General features: G+C 41.1%; 1 protein-coding gene across 3 annotated transcripts in view; it reads left to right on the top strand.

Annotated features, from left to right (window-relative positions):
* Nucleotides 1–18,755, top strand: part of ARSB (arylsulfatase B) — a 187,940-nt gene that overhangs the window by 31,301 nt on the left and 137,884 nt on the right. For all 3 annotated transcript variants that reach the window (XM_073802236.1, XM_033852966.2, XM_073802235.1), the window contains exon 4: nt 5,974–6,181. In XM_073802236.1, the coding sequence (XP_073658337.1) occupies nt 5,974–6,181 (208 nt within the window). The remainder of the gene's footprint in view (nt 1–5,973; nt 6,182–18,755) is intronic.

Raw genomic sequence — 18,755 nt, 5'->3', positions numbered from 1 at the left:
GCTAGGTAATTGGCTTAAGTTCTCAGTTTTCTTCTGTATGTTTGGCACGTTATAGAGAAGGTTAAAAACCCAAAGAACAAGATAAGATCTTGAGGGAACTGTGGTCCTTGTCCTGTCCTTTGAAGTTTGAGGTGGGCATCATTTTTCAGGTAAGCAAACTGGCTTAGAGAAATGAGGTAACTTGTTCAAGGTCACAGAATCAGAAACTGCACTGTTTAACTCCAGAGCTCAGTGCACTTAACAAGCCTCCCTAGTTGACAGTTTATATCCCAGACCAGCGACTATGAGCCCCAGTTTGTGACTCAGCTTGATGGTTCCAGCATACAATACAATGACAGTATATTGGGATCATCTGGAAAGCTTGGACGAAATACCACTTCCAAATATTGTGATTTATTGGTCCAGGGTGGGACCCTATCACTGGTATTTAATTATCCCTCCGCTCCTACCTCCAACAAGTGATTCTGATGTGCAGTCACTATCTATTCCTCTCAAGCACAGAGAAGCAAGCAGAAGCCAGCTGCCCTTTACAAGTTCACAATATACCACTCTTTAATCATGCAATAAGTATAAGATGTCTACAATAAAAATTTGTTTCCATTAAGGAACAATAGAGTATTCTCTCCCAGTGCCCATAACATTAATCAAATAAGAGGAAGCACCTGGGGTGAAATCATTCCTGGTGGGTGGGCTGTCTTAACTGGTGTAGGGGGAGAAGGCTCAGGAACTGAGGAAAACTGTAGGCCCTAAGAGCTCACAAGCCACCCACACCCGTGTGATTAGCATGGTGCTGCTCATAGGTAATATGGAAATTGCTGGGTGAGAGGTGGTCATTTTCCTACAGCGACTGAAATGTTCCAAAGCAGTAGCCAGCCTTTTCAGCATCCCCAAAGTCAAGTTTGAAGCATAGACATAAATGAATGAAATAATCAATAGCTGAGTAATAGCCCCAGAAAGTTTAAGACGGCAGATGCCAATGTTTATAGTTTCAATTCTCAATGAAAGGACGCAGCACACCAATTACAGGACTTTCATCATTTTATTCCAACATTGAATCTAATTCTGTTCTAACTTCTCTGTGCTATCTACAGACTGTAACATAGGCAACTTGCTCTAAGATGGAAATCATTAAAGAAATACACACAAAGTATCCACAAGCTGACTTAAAAATGTGTCTGTTTTAAAGAGCAGTTGGGGAAAAAAAGCATATGGAGCTATTTTGTAACAGAAACACAGTTGGTGCTGGAATCAGGGAGATATTGCTAATAACCATTGCACAGTGTTAAGAAGGAATGTCTTTTCTCCTTTTTCTACAGGGTAATTCCCTTAGTACTAATACTACAATGTGAAAGTAACACAGTCACAAAATATCGTTTGGTTAAAAATAGCCCCCCTCGGGCTTCCCTGGTGGCGCAGTGGTTGAGAGTCCGCCTGCCAATGCAGGGGACACGGGTTCGTGCCCAGGTCCGGGAAGATCCCACATGCCGCAGAGCGGCTAGGCCCGTGAGCCATGGCTGCTGAGCCTGCGCGTCTGGAGCCTGTGCTCCGCAACGGGAGAGGCCACAACAGTGAGAGGCCTGCAGACCTCAAAAAAAAAAAAAAGCCCCCCTCAAAACTTTGCAGAATAAAAATAAATGTTTTCTCCCATACCTCATCTACTAGCAGCTTCTTAAAACAAATGTGACTTTCTAGTGGTAGACACTTACCTTTTCCTGTCACAATTTGGAAAGAAATGTCTTAATTTGGAAGTCAAAGAGAATAACACTTTAAAAACATATCATATGCTTTTTAAAAAGTTATACTTTAAATTAGGGAAATGTACTAAAGAAATGAATTTAAGTCTTTCTTCCTTACTGGAATTAGCATAATGAGAAAGGGAAATAAACCCTTAGCACCATTTTAATATGCTAATAACTTTAGGTTATAATGTCATACTTTTACTTAATACCTAAACATTTGGTCGTGATTCACATTTAGGATTCCAATTTACAGACCTAAAGAAAGGCGTACAGCTAGGGTTGGTGTAAAAGTGGCAGCTGTAACTGGGTTGGTGAGAGCAGAGATCTGGACCCAAGAAAGACCAAGGGAGAGATCAGGGTCCTGCGCAAACCCAGAGATCTATGGAGTTCAAACTCGGGTCCAGGACTTTGGTGTTTTGAATCAGGATGTCAGTAAGGTCAGAATGGGCCTGAAAGTCTCCAAAGGCCAAGGCTCCATTAGGTTGGAACGCAAGTCAGTAGACAGCATACTAATAATGAGCCCATCCCCAGGACGGCAGCTGCTGGCTTTGGGCTAACAGTGAGCTGAGGTTGGCAGGTGTGGGGAAATTGGCTACAGCTGTTTACTGGGAGGGTCTTAGGACAAGAGGCTGAAGGCAGGTTCCTGACTGTGGTGGAGAACCTGAGGGCCCGAGTTAATTGTTCTTTCCACTGGGGTACCACGTGGTACTAAGAATACTCTGTTAATTTTTTTTTTCAATTTAAAAGTAGTATAGAAATGTTTCACATCTAGCACTGTTGGCAAATGAGTTGTTCCATGAATAAAGTTCACCTTGTGAGAACTGAAACTTTATTTTTACAATATTGGTTGGAAATACTCTAAAATGTGGTACATTGGTCCTCACCTCATTAAATGGGCTACACTGTTTATCATTCTGACTCCTGGTGACCCAGAGCCATACCGATGTGTGCAAGGATGTTTGCCCATACACTAAATGGTCCTAGATCACTGTTGACGAAACGGGAAAAAGACAACTTGTTTTGTTCAAGAATCACCTTTACCTGTAAGTCTAGTTGGCAGGTAGCACGAGGCCTTTGCGGGGCCTGTAACAGTCATAGGCCAGGGAAGACTGCATCTCCCAGGGGTTGTTTTCATTTTCTCTTCTCAGTTATGCCCCTTCTGTTTGAACTAACAGGAGCCTGACCACTGGATAAATGGGGGAATTGTTGTAGTATTATCATTTTAATCCCTCAAGAGCAATGGTCATGTCTTCAACCACTAAAGAATAATTACAGGAGAGGTTTTCAGGTAATTTCTTGCTATATTTAACAAAGTGTGTAGAATGATTTCCACACTGAATATTTGTAAGACCCTTTAATGATGGTCCCAGAAACATTATTTTTTCCCCAGAGTGGTTATGAGATCTCTCCTCCACCACCCTCCCCAGCTGTCGCCTCCAGGGATCACTTGTTGGCTGGAAATGACCTGCCTTCCTTCCCCTTTCTCTCCTTAATGACGGGAGCTGCCGAGTTGCCCATAATGGCCTGGGTGAGCACTTTCTCCTGAAACAGTGAGCTCCCTTTTTCATTTCTCCACCCCTGTCCACTGTAGAGAATCCAGACCAGGGTCACAAAGTCTTATGTTTACAAGGGCCAGGCTGCTACCCTAAATAAATGAAGTCATTCAGGTAGGACAGTGGGGAGACTAGAAAATAAGAGAGCCCTTGGGGGAGGCCAGGGGTCTCTGTTTCTCATACTCCAGCCATTTGTTGTCAGATGGAGTGTGGACCTGGAGTTGTCAGAAGTTCTGAGTTTTCAAGAAAATAAAAAAACGAAACAAAACAGGTTTTCATGTGACATTTCCTGATTTTTAAAACTTTATGTGGGTTGCAAATTGTTGTAGCTTTCCAATTTTTAATCCGTCCCCATCCAGACCTTGGCTGGTGGCTGGGGCATGGGCTTGGTCTAGTGCTGAAGATCCAGACGGCAGTTCCCACCGCGGAACCTCACTGCGCCGGCAGGTCCTGGATGTCCCTGCACATCCTTTCCCCTCCGAACATCTTAGCCCAGGGTTCTTCCTCCCCACCTGGGTGGGGCATCTGCTGGGATTCCCTTCACCATGGTCTGGAGGAACATGGACTTTTCAGTGTGACTTGTGTGGCTGGAGGAGAACGCGCGTGTGTCAAGGAGCAGCAGAGGCAGAGCTAAAGCCTGTCAAAGGGGTTAGTGTTGCCTTTTGGAGTTGGAATTTGGAATGCGTTCCCATGGAAACAATGTACAAACGAAGCCTAGGGTCTACATCATCATGGTTTTTATTCCATCACCTGCCTCCTTAGTAAAATAGGTTTTAAAGTGATGTCTTTGATATTGAACAGCCATTTTGAACATTTTGATTTTTGGGAAAAGGTGTTTCTAAGTTCCAAAGATCTGAACTAAAAATACTGTCTTGGGTGTCTATTTGAGTTCTAGATATGTATACCCATTACTGTATCACAGTGATGTGTAATATGTAATTTAAAACAATTTATCAACAGTAATGAATGAAATATGAGCCCACCTCCCAGTCTGCATTCTAACTTTTCCCCATTCCTTTATGAGATTTAAATGCCTCAAATACTCCAACAGAATTATGTTTTTACTCTTGGGTTGAGCCAGTTGTTGTCTCTTTGAGAGTTTTCAATTCATTAAAGAATTCTATAGGAGCGCAGTGAAGAGAGCCTTCAGAAAGACTCATTAAGAGGAAGAGGCTGACACAGAATATCATTAACATTAAATTCTGTAAATTGGGTAAGAGGTAAAATGAATCAATGTATCATACTCCTTAGTTTCCAGGAATTAAATTGGCCTTATGTTTGGTCCTAGATCAAAGACTAGCAAGGCACGGTGTTCACTTGTTTTCTTCTAAAAATATAAACAATCCTTAAACCTCTCCTAAAAGGTGGTAACTTATTTTTCAGCTAAAGCAGAAAGCCAACCCATCTATTGGGACATAGCCACACTGCAATAGTGGGGTTTCCAATAGGAAATTGCTCTGCAGTTAATACGAACTTGTGCAAGTCATATAACCTTTCTAAGCCTCAGTTAACTTACCTGTAAAATGGGTGTAGCAAGGTGGTTTTGAGTATTACATGAGACAGAATTATTGGTATTATTATTATTATTTGTTTGGATCAGAGCTTTCTAGGCCATTTTAGAACTCAAGCTTTTATTTTCATAAAATTCACCCATTTAAAGTACACAATTCAATAGTAAATTCACAGAGTTGTGCGACCATCACCACAGTCTAAGTTTAGAACATTTTCACCGCCCCCAAAGGAAGTCTTGTACCTGTTAGAAGTCACTCATCCCTCCTCTCACCCACAACTCCCTACAGCTTCAGGCAACCACTAATCTACTTTCTGTTTCCATAGATTTGCCTATTCTGGACATTTTATATGAATGGAATCATACAAAACGTGATCTTTGTGATTGGTTTCTGTCACTTAACATAATGTTTTCAAGGTGCATCTATGTTGTAGGATGTGTCAGTACTTCATTCCTTTTTACGGCTGCATCATATTCCTTTTATTGCTGTCTATTGCTGAAAATAGACCACATTTTGTTAATCCATTCATCAACCGGTGGACATTTAGTTGTTTCCACTTTTGGGCTATTATGAATAATGCCACTGTGATCATCCATGTACAAGTTTTTGTGTGGATTTATGCTTTTGTTTTTCTAGGGATGGAAATGCTGACTCATATGGTAACTATATCTTTAACAATTTCAGGAACTGCCAAGTTGTTTTTCAAACTGGCTGCACCACTTTACATCCCCATCAGCAATGAATGAGGGTTTCAGTTTTTCCACATCCTCACCAACACTTCTGATTTTCCATTTTTAAAATTATAACCCTCCGAGTGGGTGTGAAGTGGTATTTCAGTGTGGTTTTTATTTGCATTTCCCTAATGACTAATGATGCAGAGCATCTTTTCATGTGCTTATTGGCCATTTGTGTATCTCCTTTGGAGAAACATCTGTTCAGATTCTTTGCCCATTTTGTAGTTGGGTTAATTGAGTTTTATTATTGAGTTGTAAGAGTTCTTAATATATTCTAGATACAAGTCCCTTATCTGATATATGACTTACAAATATTTCTAACCCAGTTTGTGGGTTGTCTGAATATTACTTTTATTAACTGATAAATCTGGGCTTCTCTATATATATTTAATGCTTCCAAGCCCTCTTAACTGATTTGCACAAACTCTCTTTCCAGCCTCTGTTTCTCTACCTTGCTCTGCAGTCTGTCCACGAGCCCCTTCAGGTCCCCGAGGAATACCTGAAGCCATACGACTTTATCCAAGATAAGAATAGGCATTACTATGCAGGAATGGTGTCCCTTATGGATGAAGCAGTGGGAAATGTCACCACAGCCTTAAAGAGCCATGGGCTCTGGAACAACACGGTGTTCATCTTCTCCACAGGTGAGTCCGTCGATAGGAAAATCATCTCTTGGCAGAGCCTAGGACATAGTATTCAATAAATGGAATGAAGATAAATTGGAGCATTTAGCAGTTCCTTATTAAAATAAATGCTAACTGCAAGAGTGGAGGCATCATAATAATGGATAGAAAAATGTGTCTAAGGAAGAAGAATTATGAGCCTTCTGTCTTCCTTCAGATATCAAAATATTCTGGGAGTATGCTTGAAAACAAGCTCTCAGTAACTGAGTAAGTGTGAGTGGACAACACTCCTATGCAGGGCAGCTGGGCAGTGAATCCCTGGACTGACTTGTTCCCAACAATGTCTACAGCCCAGGCATCCTCTATGAAGAGGACTTCCGCTGACTAGAGGGGTCTCTGTATCAGTGCAGAGGCAGATGGTGACATTATGAAGACACTTAAGAAATGGAACCATTTAAATCTAGGCTAGAGTCTCCAAGTATAGATTCTTTTATATTAAAATTTTCTGACAATAAAGTCATATATCACTGATTATAGAAAAATCAAAAGAAGGGAGAAAAATTTTTTGAAAAATCATTTTCATTATGGCAATGTCATTCTGATTCCTAATCTGTTATATATATATGTTTTTTCCCCCTTCTCATTAGACATAGTTTTCTAAAATTTCCCTATGATGTGCTTTGGGTGTAGATCGTGGTTTATTCATTATGCTGAGTATTCAGAGAGCACTTTCCATCTGAAAATGCAGATCCTTTTGTTATGGGAAATTTCCTTGTGTTCTTTATTTCAGAATTGTTTGGCCCTCCATCCCACCTTTCTGCTATTCTCTCTGTACAAAACTCCTGTTATTTGGGTATTGGGTCAATCCTCTAATTTTCCAGGTTTTTTCCCTCCCCTATTTCTTTATTTTTCTTCTACTACTTGGGAAATTTCCTTATCATTATTCTCTAATCATTCTATTGAATTCATTGCAACCACCATTTTTTTAAGTCTATTTTATTTTTTTATTGGAGCATAATTGCTTTACAGTGTTGTGTTAGTTTCTGCTATAGAACAAAGTGAATCAACTATATGTATACGTATATCCCCTCCCTTGAGCCTCCCTCCCACCCCGCTGCCATCCCACCCCTCTAGGTCATCACAGAGCACCGAGCTGAGCTCCCTGTGCTATGCAGCAGCTTCTCACTAGCTATCTATTTTACACATGGTAGTGTATATATGTCAATGCTACTCTCTCAATTCGTCTAACCCTTCCCTTCCCCGCCTGTGTCCACAAGTCCGTTCTCTACCTCTGCGTCTCTTTTCCTGCCCTGCAAATAGGTTCATCGGTACCATTTTTCTAGATTCCATATATATGCGTTAATATACGATATTCATTTTTCTCTTTCTGACTTACTTCACTCTGTATGACAGACTCTAGGTTCATCCATATCACTACAAATGACCCAATTTCATTACTTTTTATGTCTGGTAATATTACATTGTATATACGTACCACATCTTCTTTATCCATTCATCTGTAGATGGACATTTAGGTTGTTTCCATATCCTGGCTATTGTAAATAGTGCTGCAATGAACATTGGGGTACATGTATATTTTTTTGTTTTTTATTTTATTATTATTTATTTATTTATTTTTGGCTGCATTGGGTCTTTGTTGCTGCACGTGGGCTTTCTCTAGTTACGGCCAGCGGGGCTCCTCTTCGTTGCGGTGCCCGGGCTTCTCGTTGCCGTGGCTTCTCTTGTTGTGGAGCACAGGCTCTAGGCGCGCGGGCTTCAGTAGTTGTAGCATGTGGGCTCAGTAGTTGTGGCGTGCTGGCTGTAGGGTGCATGGGCTTCAGTAGTTGTGGCGCGCGGGCTAAGTAGTTGTGGCTTGTGGGCTCTAGAGCGCAGGCTCAGTAGTTGTGGTGCACAGGCTTAGTTGCTCCGCAGCATGTGGGATCTTCCTGGATCAGGGATCGAACACATGTCGCCTGCATTGGCCAGCGGTTTCTCAACCACTGCGCCACCAGGAAAGTCTCTGGGGTACATGTATCTTTTGGAATTATGTTTTTCTCAGGGCATATGCCCAGTAGCAGCAACCACCATATTTTTTAATTGTCAAAAACTCTTTCCTGTTTTCTGATAACTCCTTTTTTGTAAAGTTTGTTTTTATTTTATAAATGTAATAATTTATTTCTCCAAAGCCTGCGCTCTTAACCATTAATTTTGTATATATATATGTGAATGTGAGTGTGTATGTAGGTATGTTTATACATATACATATATGTGTGTATTAGGTATACACATACATGTATTTTTTTTTACTTTTTAAAAAATTTTTGTCAGAGTATAGTTGCTTCACAATATTGTATATATTTTTAAGTTTGCTTGTACTCCCAACTTTGTCTCTTTCTCTTCTAAGGTCATTTGTATCTTTGTTTTGGTCTGTCTTTCATGAAGGAGGCTTTTTCAGACCCCTAGTGATCCTTGGCTAAAACCCAAAAATTTGATTGGAAACTCGAAGGGTGAGGTCAGGACTTGTCATCTGGTAAGTTTTACTGTAAAGTGACTGTGTGAGAAGTATGAGGGGACACGTTGAGGAATTAATCTGGGTATTCTACTTATAGATTTTTAAAAGAGTTGTTTTGTTTTGTTTTGCTTGTAATTAGGCATGGTTATGGCACGTAGCATTTACTGAGTACTTACCATGTGTGGGACATGGTTCTAAGTGCTTTACATGAATAAGTTCAGTTAATCCTCACAATAATTCTCTGGGGACTTATTATCCCATCTTGCAGATGTGAGAACTGAAGCACAAAGAGGCTAAGTAACTTGCCTAAGGTCACTCAGCCAGGCAGAGTGAGGTGTCACCCTTTCTGCCTCTGACACGATGATCTGGAAGTTCTTACTGGACCTCAAGGTATAGCAGTGCTTTCCCCGAGGTGTGCTGCAATTTGGTTTGTTGAGAAGCCTCGGCACGGCCGGGGTGGCATCCACCCTGACCAGCCTTTTTCAGTTGCTTTAGTGCTATACAAATACTATAATTTTCTAAGTGTGTCCCGCTGTGAAAAAGGTTGAGTATAGATAACATATGTTTTCCCCAAAAAACTTACCCTTCAGAAAAGAGGGCAATATCTTATACTTAAGTCCTTACAAGTTCTCTCATAGTCCGAGAGTCGTTTTCAATTTCCTTTATTTTGAACAGCCTGGTAAAGCACTTTGATCAGTGCTGGTATTGAATGCTTATAGAGGTCACTGGAAAGAATCAATTAAAAAGGAGTCCAAGACGTTTAATACTGATTTAGTAATTATTCCTGGGAAATGACCTCACTGTTTTAAGAATTGGAAGTTGTAAGTTTGTGAAACAAGCCTTTGTTGTAGATATCACAATTATACAATTTAAGGATAAATTATATCCTGAAATGAACGTATACATGGATTGATGTATCATACATAGACTGAGAAGTACTCAGACAGAAATGAAAATGGTAGCTCTGGAAAACTGTTAAACGTCTCAGGGTGGCTCCTGTGACAACAGATACTGATGTCAAGTGTGCATGGGGAGAGGTTTTTTCATAATAAGTGAGGGTGGAAAACAATATTTTAAGATCTGTATATCTCTTTTATTATATGATTTCAAATGTTTATACATAGACATATTTTAAATAGATAGTTGACTATTTCATAAATACCCATAATATTTATTCAAGTTGGCAAAAATAATTTTTGGAGCTTTACACTGAGAAAATAGGAATTACCTTATAATTGGGTTGCCCTATTCTGACAGTTTGATATATTAATAGATATATTAGTCTTGGACCATCTTTGCTTTGTTGAGCTAAATCCAACTTTATAGTGCGTATGTATTTTAATTATACTGCTGGATTCAGTTGGCTAGGGTTTTATTTAGAAGATTTGCATTGATTTAAAAGTAAAAGTGGAGTAGGTGGTTTCTTTTCTCCCTGTTGGGTTTTGTTGTATTGGTTATACACATGTCGTAACATACTTTGGAAGTTTTTCCATCTTTTTCTATGCTCTGGAACACTTTGCAGATTGTTTGAAAGATCCCTCTGGTAAGCTGGTCCCTGGAACCGTTTTAGGAGGCTTAAAAAAATTATCTCCATAGTTTAAATTTTTTGCTTAATTATATCTAGGGGTGTGGGTCTTTAAAATATTTTTAAATTAATTTTGCCTGAAATCCAGTGTGCCCTTTGATCTGCATGCTGAGATTATTTTTCACTCCAGGAAGTCTTCCTTGTTCATATTTTAGCTTATTGCTTTTGTTCTGTTTGATTTAATTCTCAAAAATGGCTTTAATTAGTAGGTGGAATTACTGACTCAGCTTTTCTTTCATCAGTTTCCGTTTTTCATCCTTTTTCTCAGTCTGCTGGAGCTCTTTTGCATTACCAGTTAGACATTTGTGCAGTTTTAATGCTGCTCTTTAATATCTCCAGTGGAGATTACTATTGATAATATTTTTAGCATCTTTGCAATCCTTTCTTTGCCTCAATCAGTTCTTTTTTCTTTTAAGTTTGTTAGTAATAATAATGACTACTGGTTATTAAATATTTACTGCATCCCAGGCCGTTCTAGTGCTTTTCCTATACTTTCTCATTGTTAATCATGTTTTAATCATTAAAGTTCCAAGTAGCATTGTGAAATGGGTTTCTTTATCCCTACTTTAAAAATGAAGAAACCGGGCTTCCCTGGTGGCACAGTGGTTGAGAGTCCGCCTGCCGATGCAGCGGACACGGGTTCGTGCCCCGGTCCGGGAGGATCCCACGTGCCGCGGAGCGGCTGGGCCCGTGAGCCATGGCCGCTGAGCCTGCGCGTCCAGAGCCTGTGCTCCGCAACGGGAGAGGCCACAACAGTGAGAGGCCCGCGTACCACAAAAAAGAAAAAAAAAGAAGAAACCAAAATTTAAAGTGGTTAAGTGATTTGCCCAAGTCTACTGCTATGGTCTGAATGTTTGTGTTCCCCCAAAATTCATATGTGGTGGTGTTGGAAGGTGGGGGCCCTTGGGAGGTAATTAGGTCATGAGGGAGGACCCCTCATGAATGGGATTAGTGCTTTTACAAAAGAGACACCAGAGAGATCTCTAGCCCCTTCCTCCGTGTGAGGACACAGTGAGAAGATATTGGCTGTGAACCAGGAGAGGATTCTCACCAGAAGGTGACTATACTGGTGCCTTGGCCTTGAACTTCCCAGCTTCCAGAGCTGTGAGAAATAAATTTCTGTTGTTTATAAGCCACCCAGTCCATGGTATTTTGTTATAGCTGCCGAACAGACTAAGAGCCATACATCTAATAGAGGGAAGAGGAGAATTCAAACTCAGATCAACTTGAGGTCAGTACCTGTTAAACCTAATCAGCTGTGCTTGTACATCTCATCTTTTCCTTCTGTCTCATCCCATTGTCCCTAATCTCTACTTTTTGGCTTTCTACACTTCTATCCATAAAACCCATGATTTTCCTGAATCTTTCCAAATAGAACTTTTCTAAAATCATCATTTCCATAGTCAATCATTTCCGGCTATATACTCTTCCTCTGAGGGTAAGCAGTCGAGGATCTATCCGCCCAGAGTGCGTGGCCATCTCTTGGCCTCTGGTCACTGTCCCCTGGTTAATTCCTTCTCAAATCTATAGCTTGGGGTCAGGTCGATGCACACAACTCACTCGGTTCCCAGTGGCCTTTAGGCATTGAGTGTCCTACACTCCAGTGAACCTGACTGACCTACTTAACATTTTCTTATCTTCGGGCTGCTTCTTCGGCATGGCTAGCAGATTCTTCCTGTCTCCACACCTTCAGGGCTTTAGTTAGGGGGGCATTTGCCAGGGCAGTGTGCCCCACTGCCAGGCCCTTTCTTCTGCCCACTGTTCTCTGGGAGTTGTGATCTCTCACTGCAGATAGGAAGTTGAAGAGGTAGTAATGCTCTGGTCATGTCAGATATGAGCACTGTCCTCTCCTGGGCTGCCTTCCTGCCTCTTTTCAGGTAGGTGAGTGGCTCCACATCGAGGCAGAGAGGGTAGACCAGCCCTCGTTTCTTCAGCTCAGCTTCTCCAGCCCTACAGCTTATGGAAATTTCTCCAGGGTTCTCGCTGACATTACAGATTGTCTGTGAGTCCTGGTTTCTCGCATTGTAATGAATTTTCATCTTATTCTAACTCATCACAACGTGATGTTATTCGTCTTATCCTATGTCTATGTAATTTTAACAGAGTATTGGTTAAGAGAAGCAGCACTAACGGCCATTAAGAAGATACCGTTTTAACCTGGGCTCTTATCACCGCAGCTGGGCTTTATAGTTGCTAGACTCCAGGAATCTTCACAGAAGTCTAACCATGAGTAAAATGAGCTAAAATTAGAGCCAACTCTGGAGCAACTTGATCATGAATTAAGACTAGGAAAACTGAGTCTAAAACCTTGAAGAGAAGACAACGATTGATCTCAACATCTTTCTGCTGCTATTATATGTTTATATTAACTCTTATCAGAATAACCATTTTCACTTACATTTAGAGGAGAGTTTGACTATAAGGACAAACCTAATTTCCTCTGGGGACTTTTTCTGTGTTTATTGACAATTTCATTGCCTGAAGTTGAATTTAATAACGTGCTATAATAATGTGATTAAAACCGGAGGAAACAAGCCCTGGAACTGGCTGGTTATAGAATGGTGATTCATTTTTTCCAGTTTTCTCACTTTACTTCACTTGGCACTGCTCTTCTTCACAAGCATAAAAATACTGAGTGCATCCAAATAACTGTTGAACCCAGGAGTATAGAAAACCCTGACATATACTAGCTTCTTCGTATCACACTTACGTTTAGTGAAAGGGAGAGGTAAAGGCATATATTTTGTAGGTGCAGTTGTTTGAAGACACTTTTAAAAAAATCTTCTTTTATAATCTGCAGGAGACCCATGAGGCTTCCTCATCCCTTGTCATCATCATCTGAGCACTTAAGGTGGTAACTCAGTGTGCCAGCTGGGAACCACTCGCAGCAGTGGAGTGTTTGTTAAAAATGCACTTGCTGAGGTGACGGCTGCACAACATTGTGGATGTACTAAAGGTTACTGAATTGGACACACTAAAATGGTTAATTTTAGGTTATGTGAATTTCATCTCAGTTTTTAAAAATACAGTTTCTCAGACTCTATTACAGACTTACTAAATCAGAACCTAAATGAATGAAATCAGAAACCCTGGGATCTGGGCCCAGGAATCTTCATTTTTAACAGTAATCCAGGTGATTCTTCTGTATAGAGAAATTTGAGAACTTTTGATCTAGGGTAACTTATTCAAACCCTGGGAATTTACCTAATGAAGAATAGAGAGAGACAGACAGAACCCAGCAGCACCACCATAGAGGAACCCTGACCAGATCCTGTTCAATCACACATCTCTACCTGAACAAGCAGAGTAAGTTATTCCAGAGCCTAGACTTTTAACATTTATTATCTGATTATCTTTCATAAAATTATGTGTGATTTAATATCTTAGAGCTATAAAGATTCTTAACTAATTCCCCTAAATCTTATGTCCCTTTCTCCCTCATATGTTGAATTCCCTTCAAAACTGGTACCAACAAATGGAGAACTCCTTCACAGTTTAAATGTACTTATTAGGCAGTTGGCAGACTTATAAATATTATAGAAATTCTGTGCCAGGAACAAAGTAATTTGATGCTGACAAATCAATCTCACTAAGTTCTTCAAACTCTTAAATGCATTTCTGACAAAGCTAAGGAAAACCTGTTAAGTGAATAAGTGATGTAGTGGATCCACACTGGCTTTCTCTTTGCAAATAGTGTTTTTTTCACCATAGAGGGGAATAACAACACATAGCTCAAAACTACAAGACGAGGACCATCTTCTCCCTAGCCAGAGGTCCTTAACCCATTTCACCTCTTCAGAATTTTCATGTGAATGTCCATGCTAAAAGCATGTCGGATCACTTTTAATGTTTTATTAGTAATAGGCAGTAATGCATACGGATTTGTTGATTATTTTATTGAGAGAAAATAATAATCAATACATTTTAGAGGCCCCCAGAACAAAGTCTTGCATTTGTATTCTCTGTGACAAACCGTTGAATCCACAAGCCCAGAGTCTAAGGCAAAGATGCTTCTCAATGCCTATGTTTATCAGATCTTCCACGTTTTATCATAATTCTACTTATATACTATAATATAATATTGTATTATTGATGTTATGGATTTCTTAGCATGCGAAACATGAAATAATCTTTACTTTCACACTTCTATGAGAAATGGCCTTTCCCTGAGTTTATACTTAATGGAAAATATATATTGAACTGAGCATACTTATTGACTAAATTATAAGCTTTCCAATTTGTTTGGGTTTACTTCTGCCTCTTGTTTTGCACTCCATTTTAAAGGTCACACTTAAGATGGGTCCATTTCTTATATTGTACATTTCTCACAGAGCTCATTAGAGCCAAAAGTCCCTGTGGAGGCCAGGGGAGTGTTAGGCTGGACAGGCTGCACTGGAGGATGAAGCAAGGTGCAAAGGAGGTTCTACATAAAAATAATCACGTGGGAACCACAGTCACAGCAGGAGGAAGGGGCTGAAGTAACGTCAGGTCACCCCAGTTATAGACGCAAATACACAGTAGGCAACCAGAGGATGAAAGAGGGGACTGAATGGCCTAGGAATTATTAGTTTCTGAAATAGCAGAAAATAGATTGTATTTCAGGTGTTTTGTGCCTGGAATTTAAAAAAATCAATGCCATTAATTATAAGTGGAAGATAAAAGTTTAGGAACCAGTATTTTCAGTTGACAAACAAAAGCTGTGTATTGTTTATACTCCTGTCTGCCAGAATGTCATGGGGATTGACTGTGTGGTAGTTTTTTTAAGAAAACAAAAAAATGAGGGTGACTTAGCTGCTAAAGAACCCAAACAATCTGATTCTTCCCCATTTTACTCTCCATGTGTGGGGTTCTCCTCGAGGCAGTGGTAACTGCTGTGCATGTGTGTGGAATATATTTGAAACAAGGCATTTGCTCCAATATTGGAGCATTCCAGGGCTAGCTTGTGCCGGCATTCTGTCCCAGATTCCTCTCCACTTTGGGTTTATAAAGTGATTGCTGTGGTTTTCCGACTTGATCTGAGGCCCCCTGGTAGGCAGCTGAGGAAAGGCTGCCGTCTCCCTCCTTCCCAGGAGCTTAAGGAGACTTGCTCTTCTAAGGAGGGCCTGGGAACCAGGGCCGAAGCTCTTTGTGGGAGATAGCCCTGCTGTGCTTGGCCTCTAAAAGGCTGCTCATCCTTTGCTTTCAGAAGCATGAGATTCCCCTGGCCAGGCCTAAAAACAATAATAATGATATATTTGAAAAAATCCCCATCGCGTCTCTTGCTGACTTTGGCAGTTAGGTACCAAGCATCAACAAAACACTGTATACAGAAATCTGCCTTCCAGGCGTGTTCCTTTCTTACAGAATAATCCTTAACCTAGTGGAGGTTCTTTTTTCATGTGTCCTTAATGAGAAAATATTTCAGAGATTATTGGCACCACGGGTTTGTTCCTTTCTGGCGGCTGTCACCCTTAACCAACTGTGGTCTCTATGATCTCTTTCCTATTTTTCTTTCACAGTATGGTCCACACTTAATCAACCCCTCCTAGGTTGACTGTGCCAAGTACGGTGATTTGTTCCTTTATTGTCTCTACTCCAGAACACTTTCTTATTTGGGAAGAGTTTTTAAAAAAGAAAAATGGCTTCAAAAAACTTAGCAAACATTAAAAATGGCATTCACTTCTGTGGAGACTACCAACGAAACCCAAAGCTATATCTGTTTTCAAAACAGCCTGTGATCTGGTAACACGTTCTGACATCCACAGACATGCACACGTTCGTCAACAGTGTACAAGAAGGAAGAGAGTACTGTGTTTGGACTAAGAATGTTGGCTTTATGGTGCTGCTTTAAAATCCCACTTTGGTGTCATGTTTGATGTTAGAAGGTCTTTCTCGAGTCCAGAGGTGATAGAGCAGGCTAAATGGTGGGATCTGTTGAAAATCCACTTCCCAAAAGTCCCCTGTGTGCAGTACATACAGCTCACATCGGGGAGTCCCTGAAGGGAGGGGCATGATTGGTATCTATGGTGGGTTGTGATCATCACGCTATCACCATGTGAGGTCAGGTCACCTGACCATGTGAGTCGTCATTTTCTTCCTGACAACAAGAATTAGTCAGTTAATATGCATGACTCTCAATTTTATTTAGGACAATGTGTTGGTCCTGAAGAGACCAGAAGCTAAAGATGTGAGGCATAAGTATCACATTCCCTTGGGGCTGAGGCAGGGGCCAGGCAAGTGCATGGCTTGGAGAAGTCCTTTCCCGTGTCTGGGTCTCTGATGCATGCACTAGAAGGAGTTGTGCTTTTTCCCTGATCTCCAGGCTGAAAATCACTTAGTTCAAGGAGTGTGACAAAAAGTCTGTCGAGCCACTAGTCCAGCACAGTGCCTAGCACAAAACTCAGGAAATATTTGCAGGTGGAGGAGTGTGCTTGCATTCGAGATCCAGCAGCACACCCACCTACCAACAGGCCACAGGTCAAAGTCAAGTGAGTGGAGCTGAAAGATGAAGTTTGGAAGACAGCCTCTGGATCAGGGTCAGCAGCAGAGGCTTCATGAGAAGCTAGGGTATAAATTAAACTGTGCGTGAACGATGGATAAATATCAGCAGGTGAATGGAAAGGCGGGGGCATCTGGGGCATGGAGAGTGGCATGAGCAGACGAGCAGGGGGAGGGAAGCAAAGGTGTGTTCTGGGTGTGGTGACTAGGCCAGTCCAGCCTTCCCATTGGTGTTCAAAGGGACATCCAAAACCATGGATGTGTCCTCCTGGAATGTTAATTTTGCTTGAATGTAGAGAAGGAAAATTATTTAATTTAACTGGTTAGTAATTTAAAACATTTTTATATTAAAAGAAATGGGGCAAATTATGGAACAGGATACATTTAATTTCATGGATTTTTTTTTTTAATGTTCAAAATCTCAGGTTTCCACTCTTGATCATTTAATGGAAGAATTTAAAGTTCTTTAAAGGAGATCAACTCCATTCATTCACCAAAAATTGCCCACTAATCCTTACCTAGAGCTTGAGGCAGGAGGTGTGTTTCCTCGAAACTGCCAGTGGGAGGTGGGGCAAGCAGTCTAGCCCTTGGCCACATGGCCAAGGATTTTGCTTAGCTGTGAGAGAACCCCACGTGACACTGGGACACTGCATGTCCTGGATGGCAAACCTTGATGGTGGTTGGTATGGCTCCTCTTAAAGGATGTGCCTTCGTCCCACACAACAGACGTGAAGTACCTTTGTGTGCAGGTCTGGGCCATGGAGTCTGCACTCTTGCTAAGAATGAATGCAGGGAGGCCTGGCCTCCTTGGTCTCCCTGGATAATGGAATGAAGGGTCTTCAGAGGCACTTCCCGAGTCTTCAATTTCCTTTCCTTTCTCCCCTGCTGTTCCTAAGCTCTAAATTCCTGTCTCAGCTTCTCCAGCCCCTCTGGCTCACTGCTCTCCCCAGGTCCTTGCCCCCTCGCTATTCCTTTGTTTTCAGCGTGTGTGGGTTGTGAATGATTAGGCAACTTAGATCACAGGTTTTGTTTTTCCTAAGCAAAGGCAAACCCCTCCCCTTGAAAGCTGTCTCCAGCTTTTCCCGGTTTTGAGAAAGCCACAGGCAGCCTCTCCAAGCTACAGTGGCATCTCAGAGGCCAACCAGAGGCCAAATTGTTGGTGGGTGAAAGAGCTTCTAGACCTTTCTTTACCATTTCTGTTTTCATTTCCATTTTTTCTGGCATATAGGTCAGATTGACTTTGTTATAGTTTTTTTTGTTATAATGCCAAACTCTGCCCAGTGTTACAGACAGCTTTCTTGTACCATGGTCATCTACTCACAAGTGAAAGGAATTAAGAAAATGTCAGGAAGAACTCAGTTAATCCAATACAAAATGGCTCACTAGCTTTCATTATTTGGGGAAGAAAAGGATCCAGATCTGTGCTGTCCAATAGGTGCCCACTAGCTGCAGAGGGCTATTGAGCATCTGAAATGTGGCTAATTTGCATTGAGATGTGCTGTAAGTATAAAATACTGAATTTTAAAGACTTGGTATGAAAGAAGAATGGAAAATAATATCTCAATAATTTTTTATATTGATTACATGTTGAACTGATTGGGTTGAATAAAATAGATTATTAAAATTAATTTTAAGGGCTTCCCTGGTGGCGCAGTGTTGAGAGTCCGCCTGCCGATGCAGGGGACATGGGTTCATGCCCCGGTCCGGGAAGATCCCACATGCCGTGGAGCGACTGGGCCCGTGAGCCACGGCCGCTGAGCCTGCGCATCCGGAGCCTGTGCTCCGCAACGGGAGAGGCCACAGCAGTGAGAGGCCCGCGTACCGCAAAAAAAAAAAAAAAATTTTAACTGTTTCTTTTTACCTTTTTCAAAATGTGGCCACTAGAAAATTTTAAACTACATATGTGGCTCAGGTTATATTACTGCTGGACAGTGTTGCTCTAGATTGTAGCTTTGCAAGTAATTCATTCCTTGTGGGAGTTCCCCAGGGATTACTTATTGAAGATTTTCTCTCTTCATGAT

The sequence above is a fragment of the Tursiops truncatus genome, chromosome 3 (genome assembly GCF_011762595.2).
Source record: "Tursiops truncatus isolate mTurTru1 chromosome 3, mTurTru1.mat.Y, whole genome shotgun sequence".
In the NCBI taxonomy this organism is placed as follows: Eukaryota; Metazoa; Chordata; class Mammalia; order Artiodactyla; family Delphinidae; genus Tursiops; species Tursiops truncatus.
Note: the sequence above shows the minus strand (reverse complement) of the source record. Positions and strands in the feature narration are given on the sequence as shown.